General features: G+C 44.0%; 1 protein-coding gene across 1 annotated transcript; it reads right to left on the bottom strand.

The window, feature by feature from the left end:
- Window positions 1-91: 91 nt before the first annotated feature.
- On the bottom strand, window positions 92-22,569 carry si:ch211-267e7.3 (ADAMTS-like protein 2). Its single transcript, XM_036554869.1, has 19 exons — window positions 22,355-22,569; window positions 16,120-16,174; window positions 15,877-16,019; window positions 14,364-14,439; window positions 12,689-12,791; window positions 12,353-12,498; window positions 11,660-11,783; window positions 11,031-11,111; window positions 8,914-9,089; window positions 8,008-8,440; window positions 7,400-7,793; window positions 6,858-6,961; window positions 5,388-5,514; window positions 4,426-4,639; window positions 3,642-3,797; window positions 2,286-2,456; window positions 1,375-1,551; window positions 683-827; window positions 92-213 (listed from the first exon to the last, which is right to left on the bottom strand). Exons 1-19 carry the CDS (start codon window positions 22,567-22,569, stop codon window positions 92-94), a joined length of 3,162 nt encoding a protein of 1,053 aa, XP_036410762.1.
- Between the last annotated feature and the right edge of the window lie 1,163 nt (window positions 22,570-23,732).

Genomic DNA, 23,732 nt, shown 5'->3' with positions numbered 1-23,732 from the left:
CACTGGGGGGCCAGGTTTGCCTCCCGGGGACAACTACAAAATCTACAAAAATGAGTTCTGGTAATGGCGCATCCTCTTTCGGTGGTGCCCCCTACTGGGCCTTGTTCTTGCACGACAGACAGCAGGCTTTCCTGTAGTACCAGTGGGTGCAGAGCTTCACCTTCAGAACCAGGGCACAGTTCGCCGTCGCTTTGTCCTGGCAAACGTCGTCCACTGTGGGGGGAGGAGACAATGGCGTCACTTGCGCACATGGCAAGCCCTGTAACTAACTGCCCTGGGATTCCGTTTCAGTTTTCAAATTGTGATATAACTGCACTGCATGTTTTGAGGTGAAGTAAATCTTACATAAACTTTGGAACCATCGCAGCAAATGCAAACCTAGTTGAACATGCTTATTGCTGAGCCAAAGTGTTACATTATTCATAATTCAATGAACGTGCTTGTGTTGTGTTCCAAGAGACAGGTTGCCTTTCAATTACAAGTATGTCAGAAATATATACGTGCGTCCGTCAATTTGTTCCAGTCAGACTCCATTAAATTTAAAACCTTGTTAATTATCAGGTTAAACCGAATTAACAGCCTCGTTGAGGTTTGACCTTAAGGTTAAGGACAGACTATTACATGGGAGGAGAATTTTTTTCAAACTGTTGGGTTGGATGCCACAAGCCAGCAGGGGGTGTACCTGGTGCCTCTGTGGGGCAGGCCTGCACTTCACACGTCTGCCTGGCCTCAGGTTTCAGTGCAGAATCGCAGCTGTGTCCCACCTCTTCCCCCTGGTAGCACTTCACCTCCCGCACTCTGACCCCACTGCCACACGTTTTACTGCACTGCAGCAGGGAGGGTAAACGCACACACACACATGACACGCGCGCCAGCATACACATCACACATCACACACGCACACACACACACACAAATACACATCCAAATATAGTCAAAATAACGTGCACAATAAAGAATCTGATTTTTCAGTTTCTGAGGAAAATGTGGTGTTCAAAAACTCACAGCTCATCCTTTTTCTTCATTAGATATCAGCAGCTGCCGTACCACAGATTTAATAATTAACATACTGTATTAGTAAATACTGCAAATTTACTAACACAGTATTTTTCATATTAACTGTAATTATAAATAATTTAATTGCGTTCACAGGCACCATAATCCATGGTGATTTACAGAATAACAAAAGCTACAAAGGAAGAATACAAAGAGCAAATATACAACAGGTCCAACCCATAGCACACATCTGCTCAAAAGGCAAAGGAGAGTTGACCTGTCGCGTTACAGCATGAATTCATGAGCGTGACCAGCATGAAGAGCGAGGAGAGCATGTGCTTATTGGTCACTGACTCCACTCCCGGGGTTTGGGGTTACCTGGGACCACGACGTGGTGAACCACTTGGAGCAGGGCCTCTCGAAGCAGGCTGCGCTCTCCTCTGGCCTGAGGGCAGGGTCGCACGCCTGCTCTGGGAACTCCTTAAACACCCCATTCTCCAGACCAGCACAAACCACCTGACGCGTCTTCACCCCCCGCCCACAGGTGGCGTTGCACTGAAACACACACGTGAATGTAGGAACACAGGAATCTTACTGTTTGGGCCTTAACAGACACAGGATACCCCTGAAACAGTTAATGCTGACTCACAACTGTGGAGTGAAACATGTAGCTTCAGTTAATCATGGTTGGATCTAGTCAGTACAGTACCCTGGTAAAGACCTCCCAGCTCAGCTCTTTCTACAGACCAAATACGAGTGATGGGGACACTGCCATGCAGGATGTCCTTCAGCTGGGAGGAGCCATCCCTCAAGTGAGACATGTGACTAGGGACTCCCTGGGGTCAATAAAATTCCTGTGACATGCTTCACAAATTGAAGGGATGGTTACTAGGCCCAAAATAAGCATGTCCACTGGTCTTACTTGGGCCACAAACTTTAGAGGGTGATGCAACGCTTTCCCTTTCCACCTTAAAGAGAGGTGAACTGAGTTCTCTCACCCTCTCTCTGTAAAAGCACTCTGAGACACTTGGAGGAAAACCGCACCACAAATCCCTTTGTATATCATAAACTTCATGTAACCATCGATAAATTACTTCACAGGAATTCATTTCTGGCCAGGGCTATAAGCTTTTTTTTCCCAGACATGATATGCAACAGCCTTGATAAAAAACGTATCTGAAAGTGCAAGCCTAAGCACACAAAAACACAAGGGGACGATTAATAACACGAGCAAAGCCTCCAGTGTGTCGGCCTGCCCCTGACCACTGGGGTCAAAGGTCGCAGCTCACCTGCTCCCACTCTTGCTCCACCCAGTGTGCAGGGCAGTTCTTGTCACCACAGGGGTACACGGCCAGCGGCTTGAGGTCCAGGTCACACTGGCCGTCCGAGATCACGCTCCCGTCACTGTTCTTACACACCACGTAGCGTGTCATGCGCCCTTCACCACAAGGCCCTGAACACTTGGGGGAGAGAGAGAGGGTTGCTTCACTGATCCAGGACCTCCCTCCGCTGTGCCCCTCCGACCCCTTACTCGGTGTAGGGGGGAGAGGAGGTTGGGGGGGGGGGGGGGGTTCACTGCCTATATTTCACAACGAGGCATTCCAGGAATGCACAAGCACACCCATGCATGCATTCAACTGATCTTGGCGTGTTCTCCCCCCAAACTCAACGTTAAGGTGCTCAAGGGACTGCTCTCTGCAAAATGACCAGCAGCTAACCTCACAGTTGTCGCGTAACTTGTTGGAAATTGTCCAAACATTAAGAAGAAGAGTAGAGGTAAGTTGAGAATGAGCCCCACCTCATTTAATATCTGCGATTACATCAAGCATTTACACAGTAAACAGCCCTTACCAGGCTGATCTGTCTGGTACTTCTAAGAATTCCTTCCTTGGGCTCAGTTTTCTTTTAAAATGGTTCTTCTCCTTCAAGTAACCCCTTTTGGAATCGCCAGTTGTACATTAGACTTGTCTCACTGCAAAAACCTCTGCACTCGTGTAGGAGCCCTGAGGCGAAACGAATGCAGCTCTCTGACACACTCTCACTCAGCCAACGGCTATTTTTCACACTGCAAGTCGCACAGTGCACCGCAGTGCAGCGGGCGCCAATTGGAGGATAGCCGCTGCTCCACAGGCCATCTGAGCAACTCACAGGTGCCTGGCGTATCACAGGGTGTCTGAGAGAGGTCAGACGGGGAAAATCCTGGCTGACCCCTACCTCGGCGGAATGAAGCCAGTTTGTTCCACCACTCTGGGCTCTCTGTCAGCATCAGCTGATGACACAGCTGGGCCCAAAGTTGGGCTCTGTTTTCCATAGGATGTCCTGCATGTTACACTACATTATTGTCAATTAGCATCCCTATCCAGAGCGAGTTACATAGGTTATCATTTTTACATGTTACCCATTTATACAGCTGGATATTTACTGAGACAATTCTGGCTTAAGTACCTTGTCCAAGGGTACAGCAGCAGCGCACCTGTGGGGAATGAAGCCAGCAAGCTTTCAATTATAAGCCCTGCTCCTTACCACTAGGCTACACTTCCACATGTTCTTAAGTCTCTGTCTAATAAGGTTAGGACATCTGCTGCATTCCATACTCTTGCCCTCATAACCTGCCTCAATGCTGAAGGGGCAGAGGCGAAACTCACAGGTCCCCAGTCGGACACAGTCCACCTGCGGTCACACGGCGGCCCCTCGCACTCCTTCTCACTCAGTGGGCGGGTTGATTCATTGCAGAGTCGCGTCTCCATGGAGCAACGCACCTCCCTGCTCCGCACGCCCCGGCCTCCGCACCGGGCCGAACACTGAGGGGGATGAGACCGCAAACGTGTCACCACGGCGACAATATCCGCACAACATTGCAGTCTTCAGCTATTGGTCAACTCTACTCTGCTCAGCTCTACTTACTTGCAAGAGCCAATAAACTAGAGATGTGCTTTTGCGCATAAAAATGCTTATGTTTCACTGCCATGTAATTGTAATGAATGCCCATATTATACTGTGGAGATGAACCACATTACTGTCTTGGGAAGCTCAGGTAGATAATTAATCACACATCATTAAACATATGAAAAGCGACATTACCATATTAATATATGGTAAAATATGACAACCAAATTAATAAGTAAAATAAAAATATGTCAAATTATGGTGTATATCATGAAATTGCCACTGTCCTATATGCTAGATTTTGTATACCAGGTTATATTGTATAATATATTCATAAAATGACTTATAAGAGAAGGAATAATAGATTTATTTTCTAATCTATACTCTATAATTTGTTTACTTTGTAATTATTTCATGTTCCAAAATGTATTTCTTTTTCCTGAGGGAAACGCATATGCTACGCTACGTGAGGACGTTGGGTGCATGAGACGGTACTGAGGAGAAGATGGCAATCTGTGAGGGGATCGCCCTTTGTGCTCGTACCTCTGACCAATCAGAGATTTCCCACTGTGGCCCACAGCCCTTGTTCTTGCAGGCCTTGCGTGCCATTGGCCGCTGTAAATCAGCGGCCTGGCACAGCTCATCGTACACAGAGCTGTCAAAACCGGGGGCCATCATCTTCCAGCAGCGCACCGTGCGGAACTGGTAACCCTCTCCACAGGTCCGGGAGCACTCACTCCACCTGCTGGTCTCCCATCTGCATCACAGACACGGGAAGGGGCTAAGTCACTCTGACATCATGTCTTCATCATAGAGACTTGGGGATACAGAGAGGCTCAGCAACAGTGACCTCACACCTGCATCACAGAGACTCGGGGATATGGAGAGGTTTTGTGAAAGTGACCTCACAACTGCACCACAGAGACACAGCCATAACCAGGCTAACAGAGACCTGCACCGCAGATCTGAGCTGTGGGCTTAACATTCTGCTCACTCTAGTAACGTCCCCTACATTTACATTTAGTCATTTAGCAGACATTCGTATCCAGAACAGTGTGACTTACAAACATGCATACGAAAGGGTTAGGCTCAAAGCGGAGTCAATGCCCAATCATTAATGCCTCAACCAATAATAGGAGTCATTCTATAATATTCCATGTGATGTTACCATGTTACAAGCGCCATAGTAGGTGCAAGATGATAGACAAAGGTGCAGGATAAACAAGTGTGCTTTTAAAACATTACAATATATGAACACACCCAACACGTTTACACCAAAAATTTCGTTGTGCTTATGTACAATAATAATAAAGGAATTCAAAGCTGGGCCAGATTCAATGTAACCACACTGCACTTTGGCTTTAACTTAGAAAGACAAACTTAGCAAGTATACTGTTTCTATTTTTTTTCAGTAGTTACTAAAATTCACATGCGTAATACAGCTTGATAAAATGTGAGCCAGGTTGGACCCCAGGCCTTGGGTTCCGTCGCACCCTGTCACTCACCTCGGGGGACACTCCTTCCCCGTGCAGAACTCGTGGGTGGGCTCTGGTCGGGTCAGGGCATCACAGAAACTCTCGTCCACTTCGGAGCCATCATAGCGGACGCACATGGCGTAGGATGTGCTGATACCTGCCAGAATAACACCACATTCTTTATCATTTAATAACAAGCACCATTCAGACGACTAATGCGTTTAAATAACATGCATTTCACAGAATAAGCACTAATAACAATCAATCAGCCTTCTGTAGATATAACACATTTGCATGCATAATTATTTTCATCCATCCATACCCCATAACATTCACTTATTAGACAGATAGATATAGTCTTGAATCAGACTCAAACAGTCATTTCCATTATTAAAATACAAACACCTCTGGCTATATAAACATGTAATAGATAATTTAGCAATGACAATGAAATTTAGCAATGACAATGAAAAAACTATGACATTAAAAAGGCAGAAATTCAGGATAAAGTTAAATGTGATCAGATCAACTTCATTTCATTATTATCAATTTCATTATTTAAATTCACCTTTGTTTAGGTTGAGCCAAGCTTTTGTTTTGTCACTGTTTTACGATCAAACAATTTTGTTTTTTCCAGCCTTTATCACCCTAACTTTGGAAGCGCCTGGTGAGCTGCAGGGAGCTGAGAATCGTGGGAAAAGGTGACCCTGGCTGACGGCTGATTCACCCTACCCTGGCAGTATGAAGCCTACTGCTGAAAACTCCCAGTAACTGTCAGAAAATGACACAGCTCAATCTCAAAGTCAGGACTGAACTGTAGGACCAGTATTTTACCCAAGCGCTTTTACTAATTAATCAAACAACATTCTATAAACAAAGTAATTGTTTTCAGTTTGCAGTATAACCAATTGTTATATGAAAAGCATTTATGAAACAACAGAAACAAACTCAGTGCCTCCTTGTAACTCCAAACCTCATAAACCATCAAGACCCCAGACCTTTATCCCATAAAGCAGACAAAGAGGAAAAAGACTGAGCGGGGGGTTAGTGTAGAAAACCAGTAGCACTGTTTAACTCTTTGAACAGATGTAGCAGTAACACTTTAGAAAACAGCGCAGTTATAAAAGCATAATAAATCATTAATAACTACATTATACATAATTTAAAGGTACACTGTTGATATTTGGTTCAACATTACTAAATGTTCGTAAATGTAAAGGTCAGGGTTGCGAAACGTGGGATTTTTTACCTGTGTTCGCAATGTGCACTGCTCATATACTATATCTATTCCCATCTCCTTCTGGGGAACTTTCTCTGGCAACTGCAGGCTCCTCAGTAAAACATTTTTCAATGCTAGACCAAACATCAACAGTTTTGTGTAATTAAATAACAAAGTGTTTCTTACAGCTTTATTGGGCATTTACAACTGCATCATGTTCTAAACTGTTATTGGTGTAGCTGTTATGACATCATGGCGTGGGGTGTGGCTTGTAGCTGCACCTGTGGTACATGTTGAACTGCAGGGTGCAAACGCAGATACCTTCCATCTGTACATGTCAGCCAGGCTGATGTCGTGATCGAGCGATCCCACCTCAAACTCGTTGCTGCCGGAACAAGACAGGAGAGACGGGGAAGGTTTGCATGCACAGATAAAACCTAGCTTTGCTGTTAAGACTATCAGGGTTCATGCAAACAAATCAGCCTCTAAATATGTCGCTTAGATGATTTGAAGCTACCTGAGAAAAAAGCCATACCCGCTATTCAGTCATTTACATGTTAATCTGCATGAAATGGTCATGTATGACAATGATCATCATTATGAAGACCACTGTATGTTCATACATGACTCACTGATTTGTTACTGTACTAACACTGGACTGAAAAATGTATAATATATAGTAAAACTAATAAACTGTAAAATGTCACCCACGAAATATCAATGAAGTTGAAATAAACACTCCTTTAGTTTTGGACTGCACGGCGACACCATATTGGCATAAGTGTATATTTCACCGAGGAACCTGGCTCTCCCAGCGGCTCACCTCTCTGTGTTGGGGGTCTGTGCGGGCTCCACCTGATGCAGGCGGAGTAAGTTTGCCTGCTGTGGGGACGAGCCATTAGGCTGGTGCTCTGGCTCCACCAGGAGCCCATGGGGGGCGCTGTCCTGTGGGGCAGCGCGGAGGTCAGAAGTCAGGCCACCGGGAAGGAGCTCCACAGACAGGCTGTTGTCGAGGGAGGTGCTGGAGTTCCGCTGGGCCTCGGGGCCACCCGGGTTGGGGCAGGGGCCATCGAGCGCAGAGCTGTTCTTGCAGGGCCGCCTCAGGCCCGCATGCTTGGACAGGAGGCCCATAAATGCACCCCTGTTCAGAGGCCTGGAGCGGTGGGTGGCATTCTGGTTGGTCAAGGTCCCATCAATCAAGTTAGAATCTTCTGCACCTGGTAAAACAAGAGGCAGACCTTTCAGACCCTTTTCAGCCAAAACTGAGAGGTACCTGTTAATACCTCTGTTAGGCACCTGTTAATAACAGGAGCAAGCTGTCAGGGAGGGAGGGAGGGAACACTGGACTAATATGATCCACAGGAGATATCGGAGCTTCAGGCCAAAATCCAGGGCATCAGCATGTGGCTGGTTCTGGAATCGAGAACTCACCATAATCGCCTGGGCCTTCGTGGTCCTCCAGCTTGTTTCGCACACTGTTCTGGAAGACCTCATTGAGGGGCCTGAAGACCAGGACGCCCGGCAGGTCGGTGAGGTTGAGCGGGGCCTGCAGTTCCCACACCAAGTGCTCGACGGAGTCCAGTGGTGCACCCGGGCCCTCATCTGTGGCCAGGGGGGTTGTGCGGTTGCCAAACTTGTACTCCTCGCCACCCTCAATCTCGTTGTCCTTGTAGGAGAGCTCCACTGAGGTGTCGTTCAAGTCCCTGTCTATGCCTGAGGGCTCGTGTGGCAGCAGTGCGACCACACCACTCTTATGGGCCGCCTCGGGGGCTGTCACGAGAGGGGGCACTGTTCTGGGCTCCGGGAAACGGGGCACCGTGTACTCGTATGTGATGTGTGGCATTTTCCCGTTCAAGTTGTAGTACTTAAGGAACAGAAGAATGTACACTTACAAAATGTGGTTACCAGACCACTGGCCATTTCTGTGTAAGGACACAACAAAATTGTCCAAATCCTGTAGTGAAATGGACAGTCCTATTGACTGATCTTGAGCACAGGGCCTCTGTTTCCATAATGAATCATAGTTAGCTATTCCATACAATCCTAAGTAAGAAATACTGCAACGTCATGTGAAATTTCATGTTAGTTACTTCCACCTGTGTGTCGCTTGTTTTACTGACAGAACTTATATTGAAATAGTCTCTGTGGTCTACTGTAGTCTATGAATCCCTTTTTAATCCCATTTGAAAATGTAAAAACCTCAAAAATATAGCAGAGGACTTGGCCTAAGCCATCTGAAATAAAAGTTAGCTTCTGTAGATGTCAAAACTATGCATGTTTAGGGTACATTTTTAAACTTTCAAAACAGCTCCTGTGTTTACATACCTAGATACCTACCATGACGTTCAGGCCTTGGTTGGTGGGTCCCTGTGCGATGATGTACTCGAACCCATCAGACACAAGGTTGGCGGGTCTCCTGTACTTGAACACGGTGCCTGCCACACGGAAGTTCCTGGGGTTGTCGATGACAGTGTTGCCATTGAAAAAGAAGTGCCCAGCTTCATCCGACAGAGCTAGGGAGGGAGGGTGTCAAGAATTCGGGTTCATTCTTTTGAATTTTGCCCCCTTTTCACCCAACATTAAGAGCAATGAATTGCACATTTAAGCCCCCTAATGATGACTGATTTGACAAGCGCTGAACACATGGGTGAGGTGCAAGCAATCCCCTCATACACACTGAACTACTGTGACTATTTTTCAAACTACAAGTCCCACAGTGCAACAAGAGGATAAACACCATTGGAGGACAGACACCTCCTGATTCCATCTGACCATCCGCCCACAACAAGGGGACCCTGGCCAACCAACCTGCCCACCCCTTTCAACAGCATAACAAAGCCAATTTGTTCCGCCGATGTGGAGTCCATGTCACTGTCAACAAATGAAAATGGCCGGTTATGAACCCGGGCTGAAGGGCTCCACCTGTGTTTGAAACAAGCGACTGTGTCTGAGCCACTCTGAATGTTCTGCAATAGGAAATGACTGTAGGAGGAAGAAGCAGAGATTAAGCCTTTCTCTAAACAGAAGATTACGTCTAGGTGGCAGCTTGTGATCATCATGGGTTCTACTCAGTGGTTGTGACACTACAGTTATATCCTTGAGGTATGTACTTTACCTCAACTGGCTTAGTAAACACCCAGCAGTACAAATAGATTGCAGAAGGTACAACATGTAAAACTGTAAGATGTATAAGCCACTGAAGATGAAAGCATGGTTTTATTCAATAGCTTTCTTGATTACTAGTAAGGTGAATGGTCATGGTCCATATTTGGGTTTTGCTCACCAGATACATTTACTACATGGCTCCTCGCTCATGTCCTTCATACCATAAAACTGCTTTGAACACCAAGTGAATGGTGGAAACCACCAGACCTGGCCTTGAATTCAATCCAATCACTCACGCTGTGGTGTTTCCTTAACTCTTTGTGGTCTATGACCTAATTTACCATAAAGAACCACTAATAATGGACAAAATGTGTTTTGCTATATTTTTAAAAGAGCAAACATAAAAGTGCACACTTCTGTTTTAGCACTCCTGTATCACTACAGATGAAGTAACCAATCAGAGTAAGTACAAAGTAGTGTCCAATGCGTACACAGCATTACACTTGATCGAGAATTACACTATATGGACAAAAGTATTTGGACGCCTGACCATTACATTGTAATGACATTGTATTCAAATAAATGTACTTTAATATGGAATTGGTCCCCCTTTTGCAGCTATAACAGCTTCCACTCTTCTTGGAAGGCTTTCCACAATATTTTGATCAACTCGTTATGAACTCCTGAAGCTGCCTAATAACAAACTGATCATTTGAATCAGCTGTGTTGGAGCAGGGAGAGATCTAAAACATGCAGGACAAGTGGTACTCCAGGAGAGGTTTGAGAAACGCTGCTGTAGAGCATTTATGAGGTCAGGCACTGATGTTGGACGAGAAGGCCTGGCTCGCAATCTCTGTTCCAGTTCATCCCAAAGGTGCATGATGGGGTTGTGGTCAGGGCTCTGTGAAGGCCAGTCAAGTTTTTCCACACCAAGCTCATCAAACCATGTCATTATAGTCCTTGCTTTGTGCACTGGGGCACAGTCATGTTGGAACAGAAAAGGGCCTTCCCCAAACTGTTGCCACAAAGTTGGAAGCACAGCATTGTCCAAAATGTCTTGGTATGCTGAAGCATTAAGATTGCCCTTCACTGAAGATAAGGGGCCTAACCAAAAACCCTGAAAAACAGGGGTGGCCAAATACTTTTGTCCATATTGTGTATATTGATATAGATCACCCAGACTTGGCGGAAAATGTTGCAAAAAGTAACCCTTACTGCAGTTCGTAATTTGGTCAAGGATAAAAAAAAAATAGAAAATGTAGCTGGATTGAATACAGGCCTTCTTGTTGCACAGTACTGTCTGCAGGGTTGGCTTGCACTAACTGCTCCACAATAACATAGTCACGTACCCAGAATATTTTCAGTCTTCCGACGCTCAATAATCTGGATGTCAGTGGCCCCAACAGGAATGTTGGTTATCAACACGTAACCTAATAAAGGAGGATAAGATAAGGGTAACCCTTTAAAACAAGACACAGGACAATGCTTCTACATACAATCATTTAATGCCAAAAAGCAACACCAATAGTAGCAAATGCACTCCATGACTGTAGTAGCCAAAAGCCACCCCTGAAAATCAACTGTTTGACTTGGTGCATGTTCCCTGCATCTTAACACCTTCCCAGAGTTTCGCTGTACAAACAATCCCCCAGTCAACAAAACTCATGTCTAACTCTAACAATTAGTAAGACTATAAACCTTTAATGACAATTATGAGGTCAATACCTCTTCAAAGAATAGCCACAGGTTCCATTCATGGACCAAGTACATTACTAAACTAAAGTACACATCACTACACTAATTCCTATATTATGTTTGGAGTGAAATAACAAAATCAATTACTAAAAACTGAAATGTATGCATTGAATGTATTGAATTTCAGTGTTAAAGTTAAAAAGGCAAGGAGCCCTGTCTGTTTGACAGTGTTTGAGTGACAAGCGGAGGGTTTACAACCTCTTAGTGCCAGCGTAAGGTATACCTAACTGTGTGATTCCTTTCCGGTAAGTTCCGGAGACGCGGTAACAGGATCCGCCATTTCCGCCGCACACCCCGCACTTATCTACCGTTTTACTGGAGTACAGCTTCCCGTCACAGCCTACCATCTGCAGCCCCGCCCACAGAGGGAGGGGAGAAAGGAGAGCCACTTTAACACATGGGAGCTGACATCATACCGGAGCAAGAGTTATCGCCTGAAGGAGCAGCCCGTCGCTTTTGGGTCAAAGCACACACTGAAAATGTGGACCAGTGAAAATGTGTGGAGGGTCAGTCTAACAGTTTTAGTCAAAGCTTAGATATGCTCTTATTAAAAAATATCATAACATATAAATGATATACTAATATATAAATAATTATTTGAGAAAAGGCCAAGGGAGAAGTTTTGTACTTGTATACTGAATATGTGTTAAAGTGCTTGGTTGGATAACTATGTTGAGTAGTGTGACAAACACTAGATATTTTGACAGAGTTGAATTTGAGGGGATGAGGACCATTACAAAATGCACTTATGTTCAATCTCCGTAAATATCCACCACTTCCCATTAGTAACTAGGTCTAATAATGAATCGATGCAAATAACTTTGAATGAGGGCAACAGCCAAGCAAACAACTAATGTAACAGTTTGTTCTGACTTGATGACCAAAAGTTAAAGAAAGCCTGGAGCCTTCAGCACACCTGACACTGGCCCTCAATGCAGACACCCTGGTAGATCCCATCCCGACAGTAGGTGCCATCTTGGGCTGGCACCAGGAGCTGCCTTTCTCCGGTGGTGGTGGTGCACTGGAGGTCACATGGCTTGTTGGAGATGCTGGTGTAGTCATCTGAACATGAAGTGACATCAGGGATTCAGGACTATCACAGGACGCTGGGCAGTGGCTTTTGCAGTTTTTGCAGTTGCAGTTGAGAGACATGACTGCTAGAAGCCACCTCATTAAAACAAACTCACTCCAATAAATGAACAGATGCAGGCAGGCATAACAGTCGGTCTGTAACAGAAGCTCTCATTCTCACCTGGATAAAGTGGGACCCACACATAGTGCTTGCGGCCAAAGGCTTTGGCATTGAAGGAGGAACACTGCTGCTGCTTAAAGCTGATCCTGTTACTGGGGCATGGCTGTCGTCACAACAATGGACACAGAGGGGAGAGATATCATACAAGTTACATTTACTACAACAAATGCTCTAGGACAGCCATTCCCAATCCTGGTCCTGAGAACACACAGTGTAAGCTGGTTTCTGTCCCAGCTGTGCTTTTAATTAAATTGGACTGAGCAGGACTGAGTTGGACTGAGCTGTTAATTGAAGATTTTATTTGACATCTCTATATTTAATTTACATTTAATTGTCTGAAAGAAACTTGCTGTTGGAGGTGTGAGTGTGTCTTTGATTCCACAGACCCTTGATTCCACAGAACCATAACCAGCTTTGTTGTTGACTTTGAGTGCCAAATTTAAGATGGATTTAAATTTAAGGACAAAGCAATGTAGCATAGTGGTTAAGGAGCAGGACTTGAAACCGAAAGGTTGCCAGTTCAATTCCCCACTGGGACACTGCTGCTGTACCCTTAGGCAAGGTACTTAACCCACAGTTGCCTCGGTAAATATCCAGCTGGAGAAATGGATAACATTGTAAAAAAAAAAAAACTGTAACTGATGTAAGTCACTCTGGAAAAGAGCACCTGCTAAATGCCAGTAATATAATGGGAAAAAAGAAATGTAAAATTCAGACTGAACAGAGTCCTGGACTGACCAGAATCTGATAATGGATGTTGTGTGTCTGCCTTGCATAAAACAGGTACTGTTTTTATTATTTTTATTTTTTACCTGTTTTCACCCTGACTTTGGAATCACCTATTGCACTTGTCTTGCCACAAAGACCTCTACACTTGCAGAGGAGCACGGAAGCACAACAAATGCAGCCCAATGGCTGCAAACCACATGTGCCGCAATGCATGACACGAGAGTGACAGGTTCAAATCGGTAATAGGTAATGCCCGTGGTGCTGTCGGTGGTGACTATGCATGTTCTATCAAGACCACAGCCCTTCAAGAATGTTCATAACAAACCAGCAATTCAGAATGCTCGTAGCTTCAACAATGGCAGGGACAGAAGCGCTTACTATCTGGTCAACATATAAAAATCTTATAAGGAAGCTCAGTTCACAACAGTTCAGAATCGTGATACAGTGTTCACCAGTTGAAGCCAAATGTTTCAAGGAATCTCACTTGAGCCCTGCACCCACCACAGTTCCACCACCCTGTGGTCCCATTTCCTAATCAAAGCTTGATTACTTAATTCTAGCCACTGATTGGACATCAACTTGTACCACCTGTTGCTCCAGGTTCCAACTAGATGCCAGTGGATAGGCATTTCTTAAACCCACTGATAATCTTCAGTACCAAGACTGGAGCCCACTATCTTAACCAACATCATTAGAATTCTTTAATTGGGTGTGATTATGGACGTTTTTTAACCACACTGTTCTGTTTTAGGTGTAAAGAGGTAACATTTTCAGTCACAGCAGATCATCCCAAGGCACTTCTCATAAAGCCCATCACCCATACAAAAAAACAAGCAAACAAACAGTTAATGTAGTAAGGCTCCTTGTCAGATACTAGTTTCACATGGTCATCAGTGGAGCACCATCTTTTATCACACTTACAGTCTATGGGTTAAACCACTAATACCTGATTTGGACACAGCTGGTACTGCTTGGAGGATCCAACACAGATGGAGGTGTTCACGTTTTGCGTGGCAATGAGCCTGGAGAAAAATGAACAAACAACAAACAAAAACACATTGTAGAAAAGTAGCTGGTTTGAATTTAAGTAGCCAAAAATCCCAGAGAAGTTAAACCTCTGTCCTCCAGCGTGATCTAGTGAGATCTCCAAATATAAAGGGGAGGGCTTTAAGCGCTTCCTCATCACCAACCATGTACTGTCTGCAGTATCATATCTGAGTCGGGCACCCCCAGCGCTAGGGACCACCGCGAAAAAAAGTATTAACGGTTTCACGTTTGGAGCTCCCACCTCAACTGCAGATGTCGGACTTTCCCAGGGTTTTTTTTCACAGTTCTCTCGCTACACTCCTGGGCAGCCAGATGTGCGACTCTTCTTTTTTTTTCTTTTCCCTCTCTTTCTCTTTTTTTCTCGGCACAGGGGAGCGCAAATGAGAGCCAGCTGGAGCGACTCAAGTCCAGCACTTATCAGGAGAGTAATCTCCAGAAACAGCGGGCTATTTGCTTTAAAAGCAATTTTATAAATACATTGTCATTTCGGCGGGAGTTATGGCTGTCGGGTAAACTGGTTACTAGCGGATTGCCGCTCCTTCCGCTAGACATTCCTCGGTTGCTTAGAGCTTGGGGGAGTTATTTGTAAAAGGAGAATGTCCTCCTTAGAACGCGGGAGGATGATGTGGTTTGCACCCCCATCTTAGTTAACTAACGAGAAAAGCTGCTTTGTTTAAACACTTTTTGAAATAGCTTTACCCAGCCATGTATTTTCTTTTTATTGTCGGGTCGTTGCTTATTTTAATCATTTAAAGCGTTTTTTTTATTGAAACAAATCTAATTTACAAAATAAATAGGATCTCCCTTCAGCGACCGGAAAACCGAGAGACGAGAATACAGAGGTTATCAAAAGAGGCTCGTGAGCTTGCAATGTTGGACGCAGCAAAGTTAGCGGCTAATTTTCCTGAACCTGTATTCCATTATTTTGTGTAATTAACTAGTGTGTCAGATTAAGTAAGGATAACTTATCTGCGGCCAACTGTTTTTACTTAGCTATATACAGCATTGCTTTCTAACTGTAAGCAAGACAGAAGCGCAGCAGAAAAGTTAGAGGTCCAGATTCAGCTGAAATTGTGAACAGTCCGCTGATGAAGAATGACACACCCAGTACAAACAGAGGGTTCAGTGTGAGGTCGACCCAACTGCGTTCAGACCCATAAAAAGCCGTCGGAGGTAATAGGTGTGGCATTTCAAGCTAGCAGGTACAGTTTGTTTCATAAAGGTACTGGACTGGTTTCAGAATTGTTTTAACACAGGGCCTTGCATGATGGTAGCGTATTGCTGAAGTGAAGATCCAGCTGAACAAATTAACGCAGCAAGCCACCCCGGAAAAGGGGAGTCCGTTAGGCAAATAAATATTGCACTGTACAGTACTGTTATTGTGTTGTGTATTTTGGGAAGAGTCGGGGTACCTCTGTTGCAAACAGTGGCGTTCCTGTGACCTCACCCCGCCTCCGCAGGTTCGAGAGCAGGTTGACCAGCTGCTCCACTCTCCCCACCATTGGGCCACCTCCTCGGACTGGTTCTGGGGCTCCGCCCTCCCCTCACTACTGTCCTGGCAAAGACAGACACACTGTTCTTCACCACTGCCCCCACTCCGGATGGGTGTGTGTGTGTGTGCGTGTAGGGGGGGGGGGATCCACTTTCATGCCCACCGGAGTTCCAGCTGTGACGTCGGCCTCCTTCTCTCTGCGTGTCGTTCCACCACAGCTGCGCAAAAAAAGGGCCGCGACTAACAGAGGAGCTGCTGTAAAGCCATTCAGGACGGACTGCAAATTGGCAACAGCCGCTGGCTCAAATGCGCTCCTTTCACGGGAGTAATTTCAGAAGCAAAAACGTCTTGAGATCACGCCCAATGGTATTTCTGCGCGGTTCCAATAGGAAAAAGTCACTCCGCAACACACGACTATTATTTATTCGCCGCAATTCACGTATTCCCAAGTAGTCGTCTGACAGTGTCTAGAACGTCGAACGTGAGCACGTTTCACAGCCATTGATCCTAAACTCCATTTATTAATGTCATTGCTTGTTCTACGCTTTCCACGGAAAGTCCAATAAGCACGCCTTTAGATACATCTGGCAGGAATATTCTCACGGAGCGCGCTCTAACGGTTTCATCCCAGGGGAGCGTTTATTCTTTTATAGTTTAATCCGTGTGACACGGGTAAAAGAGGCTTCGGGTTAATCTATTTTCTTAAGACCCCCTGGGATAGCGTAGACATAGCCCAACCAGAGTGCTGAGTATAAAAAAAAAACTGGTGTAGGGAAGCACAGACGCTACGGCTTAAATTCGAAACAGAGCTTGAGACTGGCTATGAATCTCTTGTCTTTTTCTGAGAAGTACAAAGACAGGCCAAGATAAAAAGCTTCGCAGGGCTTCGGCCGAGTTCGCGAGCGGTGAGGAGGGAGGCAGGGAGGGCAAGATAGAAGCAGTACTGGAGCACGGCCCCTTAAATGAGAGCCAGATGAAAGAGCTAACAAAGGTGGGCGAATTAAGCTCACTCTTCTTGTCTAGACGTCAAGTTAATCGCTCCCCTCAACCGTTGTATCGGAATCCAGGCCATGACCACTAGTTTCGTCTATTTTCTAGACCCACTCGCAATTCAGATCCCAAGTAGCCATACATCTAAGAGGAAAAGAAATAAACGTCGGTGCTGTTTAAAGTAATTTCAGTTATTTTTCATAATAACGTAATTCTTAGGGTGAAGTGTACTCACCTAAAAACAAAGCAACTTTGCGTGTTGCGGACACTTTTCTGACCTGCTCGACGTATGTCGTACTTAAGGAGCTACACTCGACTTTGGAGTAATATACCTATTTACCACAAATAACTTATTTAAGTGTTTACATCGACACATGTGTTAGAACCTAGCCTTGTATAGGCAGAACAGAATGCACGGGAAGGTCTTGCAATCAGCATTTACACGAAAACCCAAACACACCTGAAAGCCATCCTACTGCTATTCTCCTTGCATTTAGCTAGGGACCTGAAGCCTGTCCAAACATGAATCTGCCAGCCCATATGTTTTCTGTCTGGATACCCTCTGGATGTTTAGGAATCTAAACAGACAATAGCCTTTTTTACTTTATAACGCACCAGGCTTTCAAACTGCAGACCCCCCAGAGAGAACAAATTACACTTGGCGACGGGGAGGCAAATGCTGGGACGCTTCAATAACGTCACTTGAGTATTCTCAAGCGACAGAGCGGCTATCAGGTGGAGGCCACGAGGATCCAACACAACTCTAAAAATCCGCCCAAGCCAACACGAATTTACTGCAGATGCAAATACATTAGGCTATATTATGTTCATTTGAATGAAAGCACATATTATTATACATAATGTAATAATGTGTGTTTTGCATGTTGCATATTAGTTCAGTTCCACAATCGGAATGTGTTTTAATTAAAATCTAAGAATTAACATTTGACTGCAGTTTGTAAATACGATTTCACAAAGTGTACACCTCATTTTAAACAATGGAGCAGAAGCTATTTTCCCCACATATCTGCGCATTCTGATGGATATTAAATCTGAACATACCAGTCTTTGAATCTATGAACCGAGGTTCCGTGCGCCGGTGTTTAGGTTGACTGCAAGCGGCGGAAACCCCGTTCAGTTTGTGCAATACCTTGCCTGTCGCTCCGGCCTCATTAGTTTAAACCCAGTGGACCACGAAGGCTCTCTCTCTAATAATGTGCAGCCACTTCAACAACCCTGGAAATTCCTGGGAGACATTAAGACCCCGGCTGGGCTTTGATCTTAAAGCCTAAAGACCACAAAAAGCAATTTAAAAAAGAAAAGTCTAAAAACGTGAAGTAAAAAACTACGAGTGCTAAGAACAGTTTCACACTTTTAAGAGCTGTCTAACTTGGCTTGTAACGCAAACACATTGTTTGTCTTTTTTAAGTCGGGGGGAAGAGCTTTCCTGTGCAAGGTTACAGTACGCTTTCCGAGTACAACCGGCAAATTCCTGTCCTGTAGCGAACACAAGCAATTACTCTGGCTGCAAGGCATGTACTCGGCAATTCAAATCGGCGACACAGTGCAGAATAATGGACACCCAACTTGGAAAAAAAGCTAATCCACATTTAAAAGAAAAAGTGTGCGATTTACCTTAAGGCTGGCGCTGGATGCTTTCACGAAAACCCCGAGAAGCAAGACTGTGCCGTGGATAAGAACAGCACCAAATCTCGTGCTCCAAAGACAGTACATGGTTCATTTAAGAACACGGACGCCTCACCCCCAACCTCAGCCACAGCTTAAAAAGAGACTCGCGTTTTAGAGGTCTAATGAGAAGAAACCTTGATGCATTAATGACTTTACAACCTGCTGGCCTGAAGGAAAAGGGGGCTGGTCACGCCGACTTTGATTGACGTTGTAGACTTGCGGAACTTAGCACGTTGCCATCAGTTCTGCTATTTACGTGCGAGCGCTTCTTTCGAAGCATTTGTCTCGTGTCTGCGCAAGTTACCTGTAATGTTGTGGATGTGGTTAAGTGTCTGGGAAGCTTATCGGGGACCCTCTCTTGTCCTTTGACCACCTGATGTACACACTGAGCTGAATGTAAAAAATCATCTTGACAGTTGTAGTGTCTATGTCAACTTCTTATAAGAAATAATCTAAAAATATTATAGAACTGAGCACATTTTACAGCCGCACGGTTTCAGGTCTTCTTCTTTGAGAGTCCGCTTCTGGAATAAACTTATTAAGGGTAAATAAATAGGTATTTTTATTCAGTAAAAGTATATACAGTATTTACAGTACAGTGTATAAGCATATACACACATACATACATCCTCACATACATACAATGCCCTCAATATCTATGAAGAATGTGTGCACTAGACATGTCTTCTGCATAAAAACAAAAATGTCATAATATAAGCATCATATTGTTTACTACATTTTTGTCCAGAAAACACATTTATTCACACCCCTGTAGTTAATTTTGTAAATCCACCCCTGGCATGGATTATACTGGCAAGATTCCTTTCTGTAGTGTTTTATGAGGTTCTGGAACTCCTAAGCGGTGATTCTCGAACATTTCTATGGTCAGAATTGCTCTAGGCCCTTCAGGTCCTTTGGTTTTCATCTGTGAGCTGCTTTCTTAAGTTTGAACAATAGACGTTTGATCAGACTGAGGTCTTGAGTTGTAGTTGAGAACATTTGAACTCTGCTCAGTTAACCACTTCTTTGCAGATTTTGGTGGATGCTTTGGATCATTGCCATGATCGACTGTCCATTTATGCCTAAGGTGCCAAACCCAAAACATAACATACCAGCACAGTAGACCATAATAGATATTTCATACTTTTTCTTGACGTAAGGCTCAAGGGCATGTACAGAAAGGTACATTTTTTTAACCTGACCATAAGGTGGTGAAATTCATTGTGCCTCTTTTGTTGTTTGCCTTCAGAAGAGACACACAAACCTCACAATCTAGTCATGCCACAATCTGAACGCCACAGTCACACAGGCAAATGGCGGTTTTTGACACTTTACATCCTGAAAATACCCAGTTGTTTTTGGAGATTGCCAACTGATCCAACTTGGAATTTATTGTTTGCCTCCTTAGCCACCATAGTGTAGCATACTGGTAAAGGAGCAGGACTTGTAACTGTAAGGTTGCCGGTTCAGTTCCCTGCTGGGGCACTGCTGTTGTACCCTTGGGCAAGGTACTTAATCCACAATTGCCTCAGTAAATATCCAGCTGTATAAATGGCTAACATTGTAAAAAAAAAAAAAAAAAAAAAACTGTAAGTGATGTACAGCTAAATGCCAGTAATGTAATGTAACAAGATGGACATGCATCCTCCTACTGGCAGGGTTACCATTGTACCAGTTGCCTTCAATGTCTTAACAATGGAAAATAGGTAGAGTCAGGTTTTTGTAAATTCTTCCATAGTTATTGCCCAATTTATGGAGGTTAATGACCATTTGTCTACTGTCTTTAAAGAGCTCTCTAACCTTAACTATTATGATGTGTGTTGCTGATGAATCTTGTCTGTGTGTTACCTCTTGTTATAGCCTAGGGAACACAACCCTTCATACACCTCTATATGGTTCCAGAAGTTTCCATTGAATTTCCAAAATCCACAACATTGGTTTAAATTAGTTTTTGTTGGATTTTATTTTTAATAGATTGCTTAAACATGTGAATAAATATGATCCTATGGATTAATTATGACCCTTCTGGATTAATTTGTTAACAATATTTTAATAATTTGCTCTGTGAGATGCTATTAAGATTAAATAATAGCATTTAAGTTTTTTTTTTCAAGCAGAGATATCCAATGTCTACATTTCTGTTTGTATTCCTATTTAATCGAATATTTATAGCACTGCATAAAATATTACTTTGCAGCAAACAGTAAAACAACAGCAACCTCGAACAAATAAACTATCCGAAAAGGTTCCAAAAGCTAGACACCATCTACCTGCACCATTTTACTCTGCTGCTAGTATTTCCTGTTTTGCTGATCAGGTGACAGTTTTGCTTCATGTTTCCTCTCCTTAAACCACTGTTTTTTATGTCCTATTGGTGTTCTTTAACTTACACTCTCATAGTGTAGTATGTAAAGTGTTATACAGTAAGGACTTCAGACGGGCCTGTGGAAACTAACCCCAAAGCTGCCAGATGCATAATGTGCCCACAGCTACATCTAAGTTACGTTTTGTTTTTCTTTCATACTTTGTTTATTTCTCCTGGTCCCTCAATATGATTATACAGTAAGCTATAACATATGCATATAATTATAAACAGATTCTGGCTTAATACACTGAGCTGCAATATAATATTTCCCATCAGGCCCTTGTAGCTCTAACAAACTGCGATTCCAGCTGGTACTGTATATAAAATCAGGAATGTGAATTTACTTTACAAATACCCAGACCTCTCTAAACCATCATCCTGTGTTCGCTCTTTATCAAAAGCTCTACTGGATATGCACACCTTAGGAAACCTTAATAATATGCAATACAGAGATGTTTGTGAGTGTGCATGAGGTCTATGATATGGTATCATGACCGAACCCTTTGTTTGTGTACAAAAACCAAAAATATGCTTCCTTATTTCAGATTGACAGAACACCAGACAATCAAATAAACAGATCATTTACACATAGCAACATCATCAGAAGAGCCATCACTCTTTAAATGAACAGGTTTAAAGAGATATGTTGAAAGACGTGTCGAGATTTTGGACATTGATTTCATGTTTTTAAGCATGGTGAATTGATCATTCATGATGGAGTGTAGCTGATCCATGTGACTAGTTGCATTGAGCATCACCTCATCAGTCAGAAAGAGAGAGAAATTTGGGCAAACGTGCTGTGGTGATGGGACTTGTCAAGAATGTGAAGTCAAGAAAAATACAGAAGGGAACCAATATACTTTTGAAAGCCAAAATGCACTTGTGCCATTGGCATGCTGGCACCTAGAATCCAAAGCCCAAAGAAGCTGTCTTTTTCTAAATAGAAAGGCCAGCTCTGTGAACAGCATTCACGGTTTTTCTTACAGTATGTATGTTACCAGTCAGGTAGATGATTACAGCTGAACTGACATGAATGAGAGGGCCCCAGTTTAAGACAGTAAGTTCACACAATAGTGCGACCTTTTCATGACCAGGTCAGTTTAGATACCCTGCCTTGCTACTACCGACAGAAAAGAGTTGGGGACATCAGACACCCTCATCCTGAGTGTATTCTTCTGTTCTGTCCTAGATGAACACGTTGTCAGTATGACTGCACGCAATGTCTTTGAATGACTTTTCTGTGTTCTGTGTTAAGAACACACACACACACACACAGATACACACACAGCTGTCTCAGTCCATCTGACTGCTGCTGCAGGAGGCTGAGAGGAATTGATTTGGAGATCCTGTGTACCCTCCTCTGTGTTCAGACTCACCCATGAACTGCAGGATGGTGGAGACTTGTTGTCGTGGGTGGCCTCCCAGAGGCTGCACTGCCCATGGGGGAGAGCCTGTAGATCCTTTAGCAAGCTCCTTTAGCAGGCGGATGACCGCCGCAGCTTTGATGCCACTAAAGCCCCCCCTTGCCTTCCTGTACACAACTGGTTTGACCCAGTCACTTCCCAACATGACTGCCCCCTCCCCCAAAGACAGTTAAGGACAAGTGCAGAGAGAGCGAAAGTGAGGGTGAAAGGCACAGGGTTGGGCATGGGGGCCGGGATGGCAACCCACCCCTAGAAACTGAAACCCTTTGCAAGGGTCATTTGGGCCAGGGCAACGAGGTCCTCATCCAAATCTGACCCCCTCCTCTCTTCCACAGCCTATCTTTCTGGTAGGAAACTGGGATTTCTGGACCTGTGAATCAAGCATCAAAGCCTCTCTTGCCTCTGCTCTCAGTGTTAGCACTTAGGAGGCATGAAGACACCAGATGGAACCAACATGCCCGTCACAGTTTTTCTATTTGGATACGAGACAATGTCAACACACTAAGACCTCAACACACTTCACTGCACTTAAAGCCAAAACACACACACCTCAAGCACAGTATGACGGTGCAACAAGCAGAAGCTAATGTGTGAAGGAAACAAATACAGACTTAGCACATCCAGCTAAGTTTACATTATATTACATTCTAACTTTAAACAAAGTCTTAATACTCCAAATATAAAGCAAACTGGGAAGCGTGGTCAGGATTAAGAAATGATCTACAGTTAAAGAAATTCAGGAAAAAGCTTGTATGAGTCAGAACGTGTCTTCTTAAACAGTTGCCTTCAACAAACTTTAAAAAAAGCGGAGATAGATTCCTGTCTTCAAGCAATTTTCTCACAATTGCTCCTTGCAATCTTTAATTGAATCAAAGAGCCATATATCACTATGTAGGATGCAAGCTTGTTCTTGTGAAGCCCTTTGTACACACCATATAGACTTTACATATTTTAGAAACATGTACGGACTTTCTGCAGATATAATGCAGGCTTTGTGTCCTGCCAGTGATACACACTGATGCTTGTGACGATAGTGCTGTTGAAGAAAGTGTATTGTTCACGGAGGTCCCAGACAGAGGTCCCAAATACAGCAGACTCAGGTCTGTTGCAGAGTGAGTTATTTGTGTCTCACGTATTGAGGCATGCCATCACATTTTAGAGATTGCAGGTTCAATCCCTGTGCAAACTGCACCAGTTACAAGTGCACAGCCAGCATTAAAAGGCCAGTGTTGTTCCAATAACACCACATGGACATCCCCGTCTTATTTCTTTGTTTCCTTTGTTATTAAAGAGCAACATGTTAAACTG

This window comes from Megalops cyprinoides, chromosome 20 (assembly GCF_013368585.1).
Source record: "Megalops cyprinoides isolate fMegCyp1 chromosome 20, fMegCyp1.pri, whole genome shotgun sequence".
Lineage (NCBI taxonomy): Eukaryota > Metazoa > Chordata > Actinopteri > Elopiformes > Megalopidae > Megalops > Megalops cyprinoides.
This window is presented reverse-complemented; position numbering and strand designations above follow the sequence as displayed.